The following is a 13,112-nucleotide window of genomic DNA, read 5'->3' as shown; positions in this document are numbered from 1 at the left end:
AGCTTTATCAACTATTTGTTTTATCCTATCCTAAGACTGAATGGAGAAAGAAAAAAAGATTTAAAGTGGAAAAAAAAATCATCTATGGAACATGTATCAGTCCAGGCCGAACTTGAGGCTCTAGTGCCCGCGACTTTCAGCCAGGACAGGACCTCGCAGCTGCCATTCTGACAGTGATTCTCGCAGTTATGATTCGCGACCTAGCCACAAGCTTGTGCCAGCCATGACTCAACCAGCAGAACTCATGGCAACCTGGCCGCAAGCTCATGGGCATTGTCGGCCGCTGCAATTTATGGCCGCTATTCACAGCTTGGCCGCAACCACAGAAATATAAAGGGTCTATTCAAATGCTACAAATTAGGCCAGAACTAAACTCCTAGTGTGTTTATTTCTAGGCCGCTGTAAATAAACATTCTTGTTATTTCATCAATCAGAATGTAGCACGCGAGGGAGGAATGAGCTCCAGATGGTCACTGCCTTGAAGGCTCTTTTAAATCTCTATGGTACTGGTCGACCCAACCTTGAATAATCTTGATCTCTGCTTCTCTTTGCTCCTTGACCCAATTTGGATCATCCTTTCTGGCAAATCTAAGATCCACGTGATGAGCCCCTGAATGAAAATGGAACACTAATTGAATTAAAAATGGTGCGAAAACTTTTTTTTAGTTAAATTTATTCGTAACAGGTAAGTTCAGCAACCAGATTTTACACAGACCTAGTGGTGCGACAAGGGCAATGATGCTGGATGATATGTTCTTGAGCACCCTGCATGAGATTCAATGGTTGTTATGAGAGGAACTGAAAACAATTGATACAAGTACAAGCTTGTTTTATTGACAAATAAACTATAAATTTAAGTTCCATTTGAAGTAGAATCATTAGTTAATTACCCTCCTCTACTCCATGGGTCTCTCATTCCATTAGAGAAGATGATGTTGCTTCCGAATCTCTTTAATACTAGCTCAATTCTCTGTTAATACGAGTCGTCAAGAACAATTCTGAGCATCTATATGTGTTGGGCAATTCTTCAAATAAAAGATACTCAAAAAATATAGAAAGGGGGAAAGAAAGAAGAGTCGTATCAACAAAATGATTGTCTCACATTGCCACCGTATTCTGTGGTTATCCAGTGCGGTCTAGGTAGAACACCATACTTTGCCTTGCATTGGTCCTCAGATGCTTCATAGGAATATGAGGACGGAGGAAACATGCTTTCATTTGAGCAAGTCATAGGCATCACCATCTCTGTGCATGCCTGAGGAATTGGAAGTAAATAAAATTCACAAAAGTGAAGGTAAAAAACAAAGAGAGTAGACAAGTTATGATGATATAAATGCTTTCTTCATGTCGCATATTCCATATCTAGTTGTCATAAGTTCTTCTTGACTTCCACATACTAAACCCAGATTCACTTGTAAACGAAACAAGAGTCTAAATTTGATAAAACAACATCCTGTTTCATCCATCCCTTTATCTGCATATTTTCTTCAATTAATTTTCAGATGATACTCAACTTTATTATCCATCTCATTATCAAATTCGACAGATTATCTAGCTGTGGACGCACTGGTTATTGAGTTGCCCATCTATGATCTTCTAAGTGCATACTTGTAAGATGTGAAAAATGTGAACTCAGAATTGCAATAAGTGTAACGTGATAACTTGTAAGAGGTGGCAAAATGAAAATAGACTTCTAACAATATCTAATTAAGATGTCATTAAAATATATGGAAAAGGCGACAAAGAATTCACCTGCCAGCCCCAACCATTGAGGCCATGGGGATCACTGTCATTCTCTATGTCAAAGCATGAATGTGTGCCTGAGTAGTTATAGTACAAACTAGCAGCTGAGAAGACCTTGGTCAGCTTGTCTACTCCTGTTGGGAACCCATCAATAATGCTACACATCTTTTGTGAGTCAAGAAATAGGTTCAAGTTAGTGCGGAAAAAAATCGTAATTGTTGTGAGAATAAACAGTAATAAAAGTCATTTTATCATAATTTTTTGTGAGACGAAACTGAAAGGTTCTGGCAACCTCAGTTGGCAATGACCATTTTGAATATGGCCTTGGGATCAAATCCTACTCGCATTACTCAGTTGGGATTTTCCCTCTGTTTTGAGTGACAGTTCATATTTTTGTTTCAGAGTGGAGTGGACAAAATAATACGTAGTTGTAGCTTGACAAGAAGTCAAAGGTAAATGCAAACAGATTAGATGCATAGAATTCTTCTGAAAGCACTACCTCTTTAACAGGATAAGCAGGCAAAGGCATCAGAAAATTGGCTGGAGTAGGGTAATCAACCATTGCTGTATATGTAAATGCTGTCCAGAGCCAGTCTCTCACAGAATATACAGACTGAATGGTTCTGCAATTTGATCATGACAACTTGCCCCAATTAGTCCAATACAATAAACTGATCTTGGATGATATAAGAGGAGTTTTTTCCCGGGAAGGAAAGTGAGAAAGGACTAAAAACTGCAAGATAAAGGTGTAGCTAAAGGTGTAGCTATCGCATACTTTTGTATCATCAACTCACTCTTCTCTACACCATGTTTTCAAACAAAATGGTGTCACTATCAGGTTCATCAGTTTAGATCAATGCAACAAGTGATTTAAATAATATCACATGCATGCTTCCTATTAGTAGCTGGACCAAAGGCTGTCATCAAGACTTACATGGAAAGGCTGCCATCAAGACTTCTAAGAATAAGACAAAAACAGACTTCCTATTTTATGTAGGACAATTATTTTTCTATAATTAATAAATAGACAAACCATACTTCCACCAATAGCCTTGTTTGTAAATTGATGTCATAATGTCCCACTCAATGAATTTAATTGTTTCTATCAATAGAGCAAAGTTTTTTGGTTGGTGCTCTCTTTGTGTTAAAGATTAAAGGCCGAGGAATAGATAGCAGTTTAACTTTTATGGATAATTACCATCAACCATAAGCAGTAATAGATTGATATTCAATGATCAACAATGCGTCTCACCCTTGAAGGGAAAAAATTAATACAAACTAACATGCACCCTCAGCATGATAAGAAATAGGTAGCATTATCAATTCATCCAAACTGCTCAACAAATTGAATATTTTAATGTTGATTTGAGACAAATATTCCACTTAAAAAATCCTTACTTGCAAGCTTTAAATTTCTTGGTGAGTTGCAGCATTCCTCCCTTCTTAGCTGCTGTTGTCATCAACTGATCCCAACTCTCTTTAATTACCTCAAAGCAGTTGGCACTCTCATCCTGCAAAATGGCAATTAACCCCAAAGCAAAGAAGTGTGATTAGATATACTGTGTAGATCTGCCATTGGGTTGTGCCCGAGCACACACTTCCGAGGCACGAGCACAACCTAGGAATCGCTCAAGATAGGGACAACCTAGCTCGGTGTCAGGCTTGACATGACATAGATCAAGCTCAGCAGGTCGTGGTCCGGATCAAGTTGTGCGGACCCAACCAAAACTGAGTTGTGTCAGGTTGAGTCCATTGGACTCAGGCCAAGCTGAGTTGATCTTGCATGCTGGGATGCACCCATGTACATACCGTGCTTGACATGGCCCAATATGGGGTCATACCAAGTCTGACCTGCATGATAGTGAACTGCTCCTGACCCAACATGACATGTTTCATGCTGAGCTATTCTAGACCATGAGCCCAATTTCCACCTCTAATAATATGTCCTTTGCCATGAATATGACCATTAAAGCTCAGAAAATAGAAGACTGGTAGATTTTAACAAACACCTTGTAGTCCTGGGACACTCCATCATAGAAGCTGCTCCAAGGGACTATGTCATCAAATTGCAGGATTGGGGCTGATGAAGACACAGCTCCAATGGCGACATGTGGATACTTAAGTCGGAACCAAGCTGCCAGCACTGTTCAAAGTCATTTATGATATTAATTTCATCTTTAACAAGACCACAGATCTACAAAATAAAGGTGACGTGACCCATGTTGCAAGAACAGGATATGAAAACATGTGTTAATCGCCATATGATAAAAATTTGCAAGTGCCATTGAAGCAATAACCAGTTGTAAGACTTTTTGCAACTGTGGACCACTTGAATTATACAAATGCATTATTAATGATTCAGTTGATGGAAAGTGTAATACTTCCTCCATAAGATCCACCATAGACCACAACAGGGGATGCCTCTGCCGACAGGTTCTGCTTCAAGCTTCTGATAAGAACTGCATAATCTGCCAACGCTTGAGTGGAAGTCAGGTACCCCAATGTCTCAGCGGACTTATACGAATCCTTCCCAAACGGCATGGAATCGCCATAGAATCTATGCTACAATAGAATTGGTACGATTAAAGACGATCGGCAGCGATGCCAAAGTGGGATCTGCCGGCTAAGCTGGATGCACGAGGAGCTTGTCGATTACCTCGATGAAGAGGAGGAGGGCGTTGAACCTGGGGGCTATATCGAGCATGAAGCCAGTGTTTTCGGCGAACCACTCGATGTTGCCTTCGTTGCCGGTGTAGACGAAGATTGGAGCAGAGTGAGAAGGGCCCTTGTCCCAGAAGGAGGCGTTGAGGAGGTACTTCTGGTAGAAGACGCGGGAGGAGTCAGGGCGGAAGTTGAAGTGGTCGATTTGCTGGGGGAAGAAGTGGGCGGCGAACGGAAGTTGACCGGAGGATGACTTGCGCTTGCGGACCAACGATTGCACGGCTGCACTTGGGAGGGAGGAGACGATTCCTGAGGCTCCAGTGGCGAGGAGGAGCAAAGGAAGAAGAAGGCAAGAAGCCAACGCCATGGCCGCACTGCTCTTCCTCCTCTTTGGCGTACTGCCCTTTTGATGGCTTGTTGGCTTGCTTGGAAGGTATCTCTCTACTTAGCAGCAAGTTGGCAAGAAAAATACAAGAGGAAAGAGACCGGTGATACTACCCCCACATGGCAATTCGAATGGTGGTATTTAAATTAATTATATATATATATATATATATATATATATATATATATATTACCCTAATTATCTGCGTATATTTTTTTCGATTTTGAATTTAAACTTTAAATTTATGATTTGGATTATAATATTAAAACTATTTTTTAAAAAAAAATTTGCACAACCCATAATAAAAAATTGCACAACCCATGATTTGGATCATATATATATATATATGTTGAAAGGTACAATTACTTTTTCCTAACCAAATTCAAAAATTATTTTATGTTTCTTTTGCCCACTAAAATCAAAATTTTAAAAATAAGATTATTTTCAGAATTAATTTTTTAAAAACACTTGTAAACAAAAAGGTTTCTGTTTTGTTATGACTTAAGAGTGACAAGTATTTAATATATGCAGCAAAAAGGCAGCGAATGCACCAAGTAATGGAGCTGTAAGGGATACCAGAGAAGGGCTGCAGAAATAGAAGGCCTCTCCAGTTTAGGGTCTTGAGAAATCAGTTGCGATAATTCTAGCTATCCAACCCGCCAGAGAGGAGGCTGTGCCCCAGTTTCTTCCACCTCTTGTAGCAATTTAACTCTGTTTTTTTTTTGAAGCAAAATATTCAAGTGTATCATATCAAGCTTTCAAAATGAAATTTCACTTGAAAGATAGGCAGCTATGAGTTCCAGTGTCTCGAATCCTATAACATCTACAATTAACTGAACTTTGAATCAGCAAGATGAGATATGAATGTGAGTTTAACACTTGGCCACAAGCAGCCTTGGCATTGCATAAACTCTATCAAAATTTAGGTCAACCAGATTTAAGGACGTTGCTAAGCCTGCATAAAAGAAAATAAATAAAAAAAAAATCAGTGAAACTTGTTGGGAAGAACCAATTGTTGTTTGACATTTTTCAAAATCTGTTAAGAGTTATGTGGTTCCTGTGTTTGTTAGTCAAAACATTAACCAGAATTTTGAAAATATTAATCAAAGATACCAATCCAATCCCACAAATAGCCCTTCTCCTTTTATGGCTGAAGTCTTAAAGATAGCCCATTGCCGATTTTTGATCTTATGAAGTTCCAAGGCTTCTGTTATTGTAGCGTCATCCAAAGCACCAGGGAGATCCTGCATATTATTGACAGAAAATCAACAAAAAGAAATCTTGAGTGAGGATTTCTGCTAATGAGCACTTCAATTGAAGGATTGCAAAGAGGGTAAAAGTTCAAGCAGCATTTGGCCCATCTGTTTCTTCCCCTCCTAACTTTAAAATTAAATTATTGTATAAAACTTCAAAATTAATTTCTTTAGATACTTTGGCAACTAATTCACAAGCCAAAGACTATTTCACCTGTTTGTTAGCATAAACAAGGATTACTGCACCTTTTAGCTCTTCCTCCTATGAAAAAACAAGAATCAATATAATATCACCTGAGATATAACGCTACAAAAATGTCAAAAACCAATGCAATGAAAAACAATTAACAGTCAATAGAATACAATGAAAAAAACTGAAAGAGTAGGTTGCTCTGTTAACAGTTTAAACTGTTGATGAAGGGATTTTATATTCTTCACTGTTTAATGAATCAATCTTAAATAGATAAATATAGAAAGTAATGTAAGCATTTTAGGTGTTGGGACAAGGTTTGTCAGCGCCACAGAAAGAAAATAATCAAGAAAACAAATAACATTGAAGTGGACCAGCAAACATCTCAAGAATATAGTCACATCTTGTCAAAAAGAAAATCAAATTGTTTGAACCAATTAAAAGACAGACAAAAAAGGTCCATACCTCTATGATCGCATGAAATTCATCTTTAGCAGTGACGAGTCTATCAGTGTCACTTGAATCGACAACATATATGATAGCTTGAGTATTTAGAAAATAACATCTCCAATATGGTCTATATAAAAGATAAAAGAAGTCAAAGTAACTAGCTATATTGCATCGATACATTAATATATAACTGAAAATATAAAAATAAATAAATAAACATAGAAAAAACAAAAAAACAATATCTGAAACACATGTCAATCTGCATGTGGCCTAATCAATACATTTTCCATTAAGGCAAGTTCATGTTAATAGTCAGTTATCACTTATTCTAGGATATCTTGGACTCTAGACCATATTTCTGAACCCAAACAGTCGAGACTTACACAATTTGATGATGATAATGGTTGCTTGGAAGAAATCAAGAAATAAAATATGTTCTGTGAGCAATTTTATTACTTGCATAAACAAATAGTAATATGAATATTGCTTGAACTTTTCTGTACTCCAATATATATAATGTTTCATCACATTGACTGATATCATTAATAGATATGCAAAGGTTTTTCAAGGGCACTAAATTCATTGAAGTATAAAGGAAATCAACGCAGGAAGATATGCAGAATAAAGGTCCCCAGCAGTGTAAAAATAAAATAAAAAATAGGAAAGGATTTGACAATGGACAAGTAGAAACAAGCATAAGTTGGCAAACAGACATGAAACATAATAAATATAGTACATAAAAAACTTGAAAGAGAGAAGGGAACTAGCTGATACTTGTTTGACCACCTGTTCAGTTGAAAAAATAAAGTCAGAAACAGACACAGAATGGCAAAAGAGTCAAGAAACATTTTAGGAAAAAAAAGGAGTTTGTAAAACATTAAGGAAGTTGGCTTCAGATATCTTATATAAGAAAAGACCACCAATTAACAGTTTATAGATGCATCTGTTATTCCCAAAGACTTGAAGGGTTTTAAACTCTTAAAGAAGGACTATTTTCTTTAAAGACGATTCTCTGCTTAATATAGACCACAAATAATATTATAATAATATGAAAATACTCAGACATGAGAGTGGATGGAACTGTGCCAACCATGGCCAACATCAATCAACACTAAAAAATGGTTAAACTCTGTAAAAAGAGCAAAGAGTTGGATGGGGTTAGAAACAAGGTTGACCAACTCATCATGCAGCCTACAATGCGATAGACGATAGTAAATATCAAGTACAATCCAATAAAAGGGACACTATTTCCTATGGGTTATATATAAAATTAACAATTTTTCCCAAAGCAACTCAAGATGAGTCAAATGACAATTATCATACTGAAGCTATACATGGAAGGAACAAATAAATGGTCAAAAATTCCGTGAAAAAGTTACTTGTAGTTTTCTACAAGTCTAACACCAATGCCATCCTACTACCCCTTAGCATTTACACTCTGCATGGTCAAATTTCATATTAAAAATTGGTAACACCATCTTGTAACCCAATTGTACATCCAGGAAGTTGAGCGCCATATTTTAAAATTAGAATCTCGGACCATCACGCCAATTTATCTCACACTCTGAAGCTAGTCAATCCTCCATTCAGTATGAACCTTGTATTGGTATGAAATCGAAAAGTTAAGATGTTTAAACCTCAAATGACAGTCATGCTCTCAACTATGCATCTCACATACTCAATGCTGTGAGATTTTAGCCAAACTTCTATTTCCAAAGTGCTAACACCAAGAAATTATTAGCATCAATCACATGCGTATTTGGGGTACAGTTTAACATACCAATATAATGAGCACAAATGTTACGACGACATAAAGCAATTAGATTAGCGAAATGAAATCAGATGTTGTGGGCGACGAACCCAGATCCCAGACTTGCAACTTGATATTGTTGTATTGCACAGTCTCCACGTTAAATCCAATCGCTTAAACAAATCAGAAACAGCGCATGGCGTCCAACAATTAGCAAAACCTGAATATCCAAATTCTAAAGAAGATAACGCATAGGGAGAGGGCGAAAGCTATGAGATTCACTGACTTGGTATCGTGGAAACCACCTCGCCCATCTGAAGCCGATCTGAAACAATCAAACACATAATAAAAAAAAAAAATAGAGATCAACAGCGAAGCGGGAAGGTAGGCGGCAGAAACTCACAGAGAATGGTGGTTTTCCCGGCATTGTCAAGGCCGAGGACGAGGATCCGAGCCTCGCGGTTGCCGAAGAGGGAGGAGAGCATCCTGGTGAAGAGGATGCCCATGGCCTTGACCCAGAGGATGCGATCTCATACCCAGGAGCGCCGATCAGTCGGTTAACACGAGAAATCAGAATCAAGAAAGCGAAAGAGCAAGAGAGCGAAACCTTAGAAGGCGAAGGGTCGGCTGAGTTTTTCTTATGCTCGTCGAGAGTAGAGTGTTGAGAAGAAAGCAGAGATTTTTCTAATCTGTCGCGCAAGACGTAGGTTATTGCATTTGTGTACGTAACATATTTATCATTTAATTTATGCCCTTATTTCTTTTTTTTTCTTTTCAAAAGTTTTGTTTCATTTTATTTTATAATTTCAATTAAAGCATCATTAATTTTGATTTTCGCCGATTAATATCCATCCAACTTTAAATAATCAAGAAAATTCACAAAAATACTTCAAGGAGCATCATGCCGAGCTATGAGAATCGCCCATTGGATAAAAATGGAGAGGTGTTCCACCCTATCAATCCTTTGATTAGTCAAGTTTGTTTAAGCTTTCTAATTTTCGGGGAGCAAGGACAACAAATCTCAACCCCTTTCCTCCTCTAAAAGCCTGGTAGCGATAAATAAAAAAGCTCCCGAGTAAAGTAAAAGGATCGAAAAAACAAATGGAAGCCGAGAAAATTGGGAAGAAGAAATGGAGGAGCTTCAAGATCCGGTGGGGCTTCATCTATTGCTGCGCAAAACCTCGACCGCCATTCATAGCTCCTCACGATACGATGGCCATCGACAAGAATCACGACGATGATGTGTATGAAATCCTTCCGGTTCTCGAACAAGAAGAACCAATAGCAACAATGACCAACGAAGAAACGCGAGAGGCGGTGGAAGAAGCGGAAATGCCACTAACAGGATATTCAACAATAAGTTATCTGGTGGAAGAAGAGGAGGAGAACAACAAAAGCGAAGAAATGGTGGGATATTCAACGTTTAGCTTTATGAAGGAAGAAGAGGAGAACAAGGAAAGCGAGGGGCAGCAACGATGCAGCGCATGCGAAGGGAGGCCTCGTGGCACAGCTCTGATACAATGCGGTCACACCTTCTGCCGACTATGCGCCAGGGAGATGTGGCTTACACAATTCGACTGCCCGCTTTGCCACCGCCCCATCCATGGCATCCTTGATATCTTCTAAGCTATGTGGTAATGGTAATTACATTTTCTTTATTATTCTAATGCACCCTCCCTATATACGAGTAAATTGCTAAATGAAATATCAATGTCATGTTCACAATAGCTAGATATAGTTGTCTATAGATCTTATTGTAATTATTTGATGGAACTAGTTGTTCAATTGTACATGAATGAATGTATGCATGTGTATGAAGTAAATAAAGACTTTAGGACTTTACAAGTTCAGATATTGTATATTTGAAAAAAGACATATTAGAAGTGCAATAGAAACAATGGCCATAAAACATTTTTTTTAAAAAAAAAAAACTAGATAATTAAGAAATAGCTAATTATTTAATTACAAAAGATTTAACTCACAAACCAATTTATTAACATAAGGAACACACAGCAAACAATAAGATGCCTGCGGTCACAAAACTTGCAGAATAGTTACTAGAAACGCCACTCAAGTCATAGAATAAACTGTAGAGAAAGTTACGAGGATGGTCACTTTTATCAAAAAAATGCAAACCAAAGCTTACCTCCAACTGGATTGAACACGCTAGTTCTAGAATTAAGAGCATGAGATCAAGTGAGATTGAGAATTAGTAGTTCACCTGCGCAAAGTTATAAGAAATTTAAGGAGAAGATCAGTAAAAACACTGGAACGCATGCATATCAGTGAAGGAAAAGATTGGAAACACACTAATAAGCAATAGAAACTTTGTTTTCCAGAACCAAAAGCAAATTGCAATCCAACAAAATCCACATACCAAGTGCAATCGACATGCACATGCGTTGCAAAAGAGGGGAAATACTAAGACTATAAGCACCACAAAACCTAGGAGGTATCAGGGTATCAGATAGAAGGACAAAAAGTTGATGCAAATGGTGAATATTGATCCATTATCAGTTCCTGCCAGGGCACTCCCTAGCAAAGTGCCCCGTCTCGCCGCAGTTATAGCAGGAGCCGCCGCCGCCGCCGCCGCCACCACCACCATACCTCCCACCCCCGCCGCCGCCGCCGCCGCCGCCACCCTGGTAGCAATCTCTAGCAATATGACCCATCTCACCGCAGTTATAGCAAGAGCCGCCGCCGCCTCCACCATTGCCGCCTCCGCCGCCTCCCTGATAACAATCTTTAGCCATGTGACCAGTTTCGCCGCACTTGTAGCAAGCGCCTCCCCCGCCATATCCTCCCCCACCATAACCTCCCCCGCCATAACCGCCTCCGCCCCTCCCCCTTCCTCCTCCGCCACCACTGCTGAAGCCGTAGCCACTCCCATAGCCCCCGCTCCGAGATCCTCCCCCGCGGCCACCACCGTAGCCATCCCTCCGGCCACCGCCCCCGCCACCGCCCCCGCCTCCGCCCTGGACGGCAGATCCATCAGGCCCGGTGACATCGACGGCCTTGGTGCGCCCGTCGTCGCCCTCGGAGACCGAGAACTCGACGCTCTCTCCCTCGGCGAGGGTCCGGAACCCGTCGGACTTGATGGAAGACTGGTGGACGAAGAGATCCTCTCCGCCGTCGTCGGGCGTGATGAAGCCGAATCCCTTGGTGTCGTTGAACCACTTCACCGTGCCCTTGGAGCGGACGTCCATTGGATCCATCGACGAGGAGAAAGAACAAGAAACGCGGCCAAGAGAGGGAAACCCTAAAAGGCAACTCACGCGCACTACGGCGGCTCTCAAAGCGATTGCGAAGCGTGGCCGTTGTTGTCGGCGTGGGGGTGTTCATATAGAGGGTGCTGCGAGGCCTGCGGAGCCAGACGGCTGAAATCCAACGGGCGGGAGGGGACCGATGCCGCATGCGAACCGTCCGATTTCTAGGTCTTGTATCGGGAGAGAAACGAGTCCCCACGTCGAAACGAAAGGATAAGAACGGGGTTGAACTGTCTGGGCGGGTCGGCCCGTTAACATTTGACTGCGAGGGCCGGCCCGCCTTCAAGCCTATCTAATTTAGCATGGGTTACGAATTACATAAATAGTTTCGAAGTCCGTTAAAAAATTAAAAAAAAAAATGAGTTACAGACTAAAAAAAATGACTATCTTGGTGACCGATCCGACTCCACGAGAATTTATCATCGATTATCAGGATAAATCGAGAAGCACATATGACGATCAATCTAGAAGTCCAATATCCTTTGATTATACTCCTCATTTAGAGAAAAATTTTCTATAAATACGTTGTAGTTAGGATTCAAATCACGGGTGTCTGGATGATAACTTAAATATCATATTACGGTGGCAAAAGGTGAATACGCTCGCCCCCAGCACTCCCGTCAATTCGTCCCAGGGACAACACGAAAGAGGTAAATCACGGACGGCTACTAATATTTAGAATAGTGAATAGCACATAAGGTAAGTATTTTATTTTGACTTTTATCAATATTCAAACCCCATACTTCATAATGACAACTCATACACTAGTCACTAGACCTATTTGAGGAGACTTAAATATTTTATCACAACACTATGACCTCAGGTACAAAATGAGTTACAGATATTTAAAAAATTAGAAAATTTAATTTGGTTAAAATTAAGCGGATCAATTCATTGAATTTTATATGTTTTATTTTCAATCCGTGGTGCCAAAAGGACAGCCAGCCCACCTTTTCCGAATCTCATATGGATGGTCAATAGAATAATAAAATTTTAATTTAATTCGTTTAAATTATTTGATGAACGATATGTCCTAGAATTATTAGAGATTTGCCATTTTTTGTTTAAAAATTAAATGCCATTTTACTTCAACATTCCTTAAATTTTAAAATTTATTAAAAAGTGTACTTATTTTTCAGAATGTATCTTATCCCTCCATTCAAAAATACTGTTCAAGCTATTGAGACTGCGTATGTAGTAGACTGAAAGGGTTAACATTAATAAATGAGTTTAAATTTTGATTATTTTAATAGTTTGTAGTAGTTTTAAGTAAAAAAATTTAAATTTTAATGCAAATTAATTGATCAAAATTTTGAAAAATATTAAATTTATATTAAAGAAAATAAAATTAGCATCACTCAATTTAAGCAGCCACGTATATCCCAGACTGATGATAATTAATTAAAGATCAGCA

General features: G+C 39.2%; 3 protein-coding genes and 1 pseudogene across 3 annotated transcripts; 1 reads left to right on the top strand and 3 right to left on the bottom strand.

The window, feature by feature from the left end:
* Window positions 1–289: 289 nt before the first annotated feature.
* On the bottom strand, window positions 290–4,904 carry LOC121996049 (lysosomal Pro-X carboxypeptidase-like). The gene is made up of 10 exons (XM_042549861.1): window positions 4,400–4,904; window positions 4,125–4,305; window positions 3,753–3,886; window positions 3,142–3,254; window positions 2,243–2,366; window positions 1,753–1,908; window positions 1,103–1,255; window positions 891–970; window positions 716–765; window positions 290–610 (listed from the first exon to the last, which is right to left on the bottom strand). The coding sequence occupies exons 1-10, from the start codon at window positions 4,769–4,771 to the stop codon at window positions 471–473; spliced, it is 1,503 nt and encodes a 500-aa protein (XP_042405795.1). The 5' UTR covers window positions 4,772–4,904; the 3' UTR covers window positions 290–470.
* Window positions 4,905–4,990: 86 nt separating this feature from the next.
* LOC121996051 lies at window positions 4,991–9,535 on the bottom strand (annotated as a pseudogene).
* Window positions 9,536–9,644: 109 nt separating this feature from the next.
* Window positions 9,645–10,058, top strand: LOC121994667 (E3 ubiquitin-protein ligase RNF8-like). The gene has a single exon (XM_042548624.1). The coding sequence runs from the start codon at window positions 9,645–9,647 to the stop codon at window positions 10,056–10,058; it is 414 nt and encodes a 137-aa protein (XP_042404558.1).
* A 660-nt stretch (window positions 10,059–10,718) lies between these two features.
* LOC121996050 (glycine-rich protein 2-like) lies at window positions 10,719–11,769 on the bottom strand. The gene has a single exon (XM_042549862.1). It carries the CDS (start codon window positions 11,645–11,647, stop codon window positions 10,946–10,948), a length of 702 nt encoding a protein of 233 aa, XP_042405796.1. The 5' UTR covers window positions 11,648–11,769; the 3' UTR covers window positions 10,719–10,945.
* Between the last annotated feature and the right edge of the window lie 1,343 nt (window positions 11,770–13,112).

Source organism: Zingiber officinale, chromosome 6A (genome assembly GCF_018446385.1).
Source record: "Zingiber officinale cultivar Zhangliang chromosome 6A, Zo_v1.1, whole genome shotgun sequence".
Taxonomy (NCBI): domain Eukaryota; kingdom Viridiplantae; phylum Streptophyta; class Magnoliopsida; order Zingiberales; family Zingiberaceae; genus Zingiber; species Zingiber officinale.
This window is presented reverse-complemented; position numbering and strand designations above follow the sequence as displayed.

Bases quoted from the DNA above. Each gene is read 5' to 3' on its own strand.
- LOC121996049 (XM_042549861.1), bottom strand. From the start codon at position 4,771: ATGGCGTTGGCTTCTTGCCTTCTTCTTCCTTTGCTCCTCCTCGCCACT. The intron at 3,255-3,752 runs GTGTTTGTTAAA...GCCATTTTGCAG, and splicing joins GAGTGTCCCAGGACTACAAG to GATGAGAGTGCCAACTGCTT. The intron at 766-890 runs GTAATTAACTAA...AATCTCATGCAG, and splicing joins GACCCATGGAGTAGAGGAGG to GGTGCTCAAGAACATATCAT.
- LOC121994667 (XM_042548624.1), top strand. From the start codon at position 9,645: ATGGCCATCGACAAGAATCACGACGATGATGTGTATGAAATCCTTCCG.
- LOC121996050 (XM_042549862.1), bottom strand. From the start codon at position 11,647: ATGGATCCAATGGACGTCCGCTCCAAGGGCACGGTGAAGTGGTTCAAC.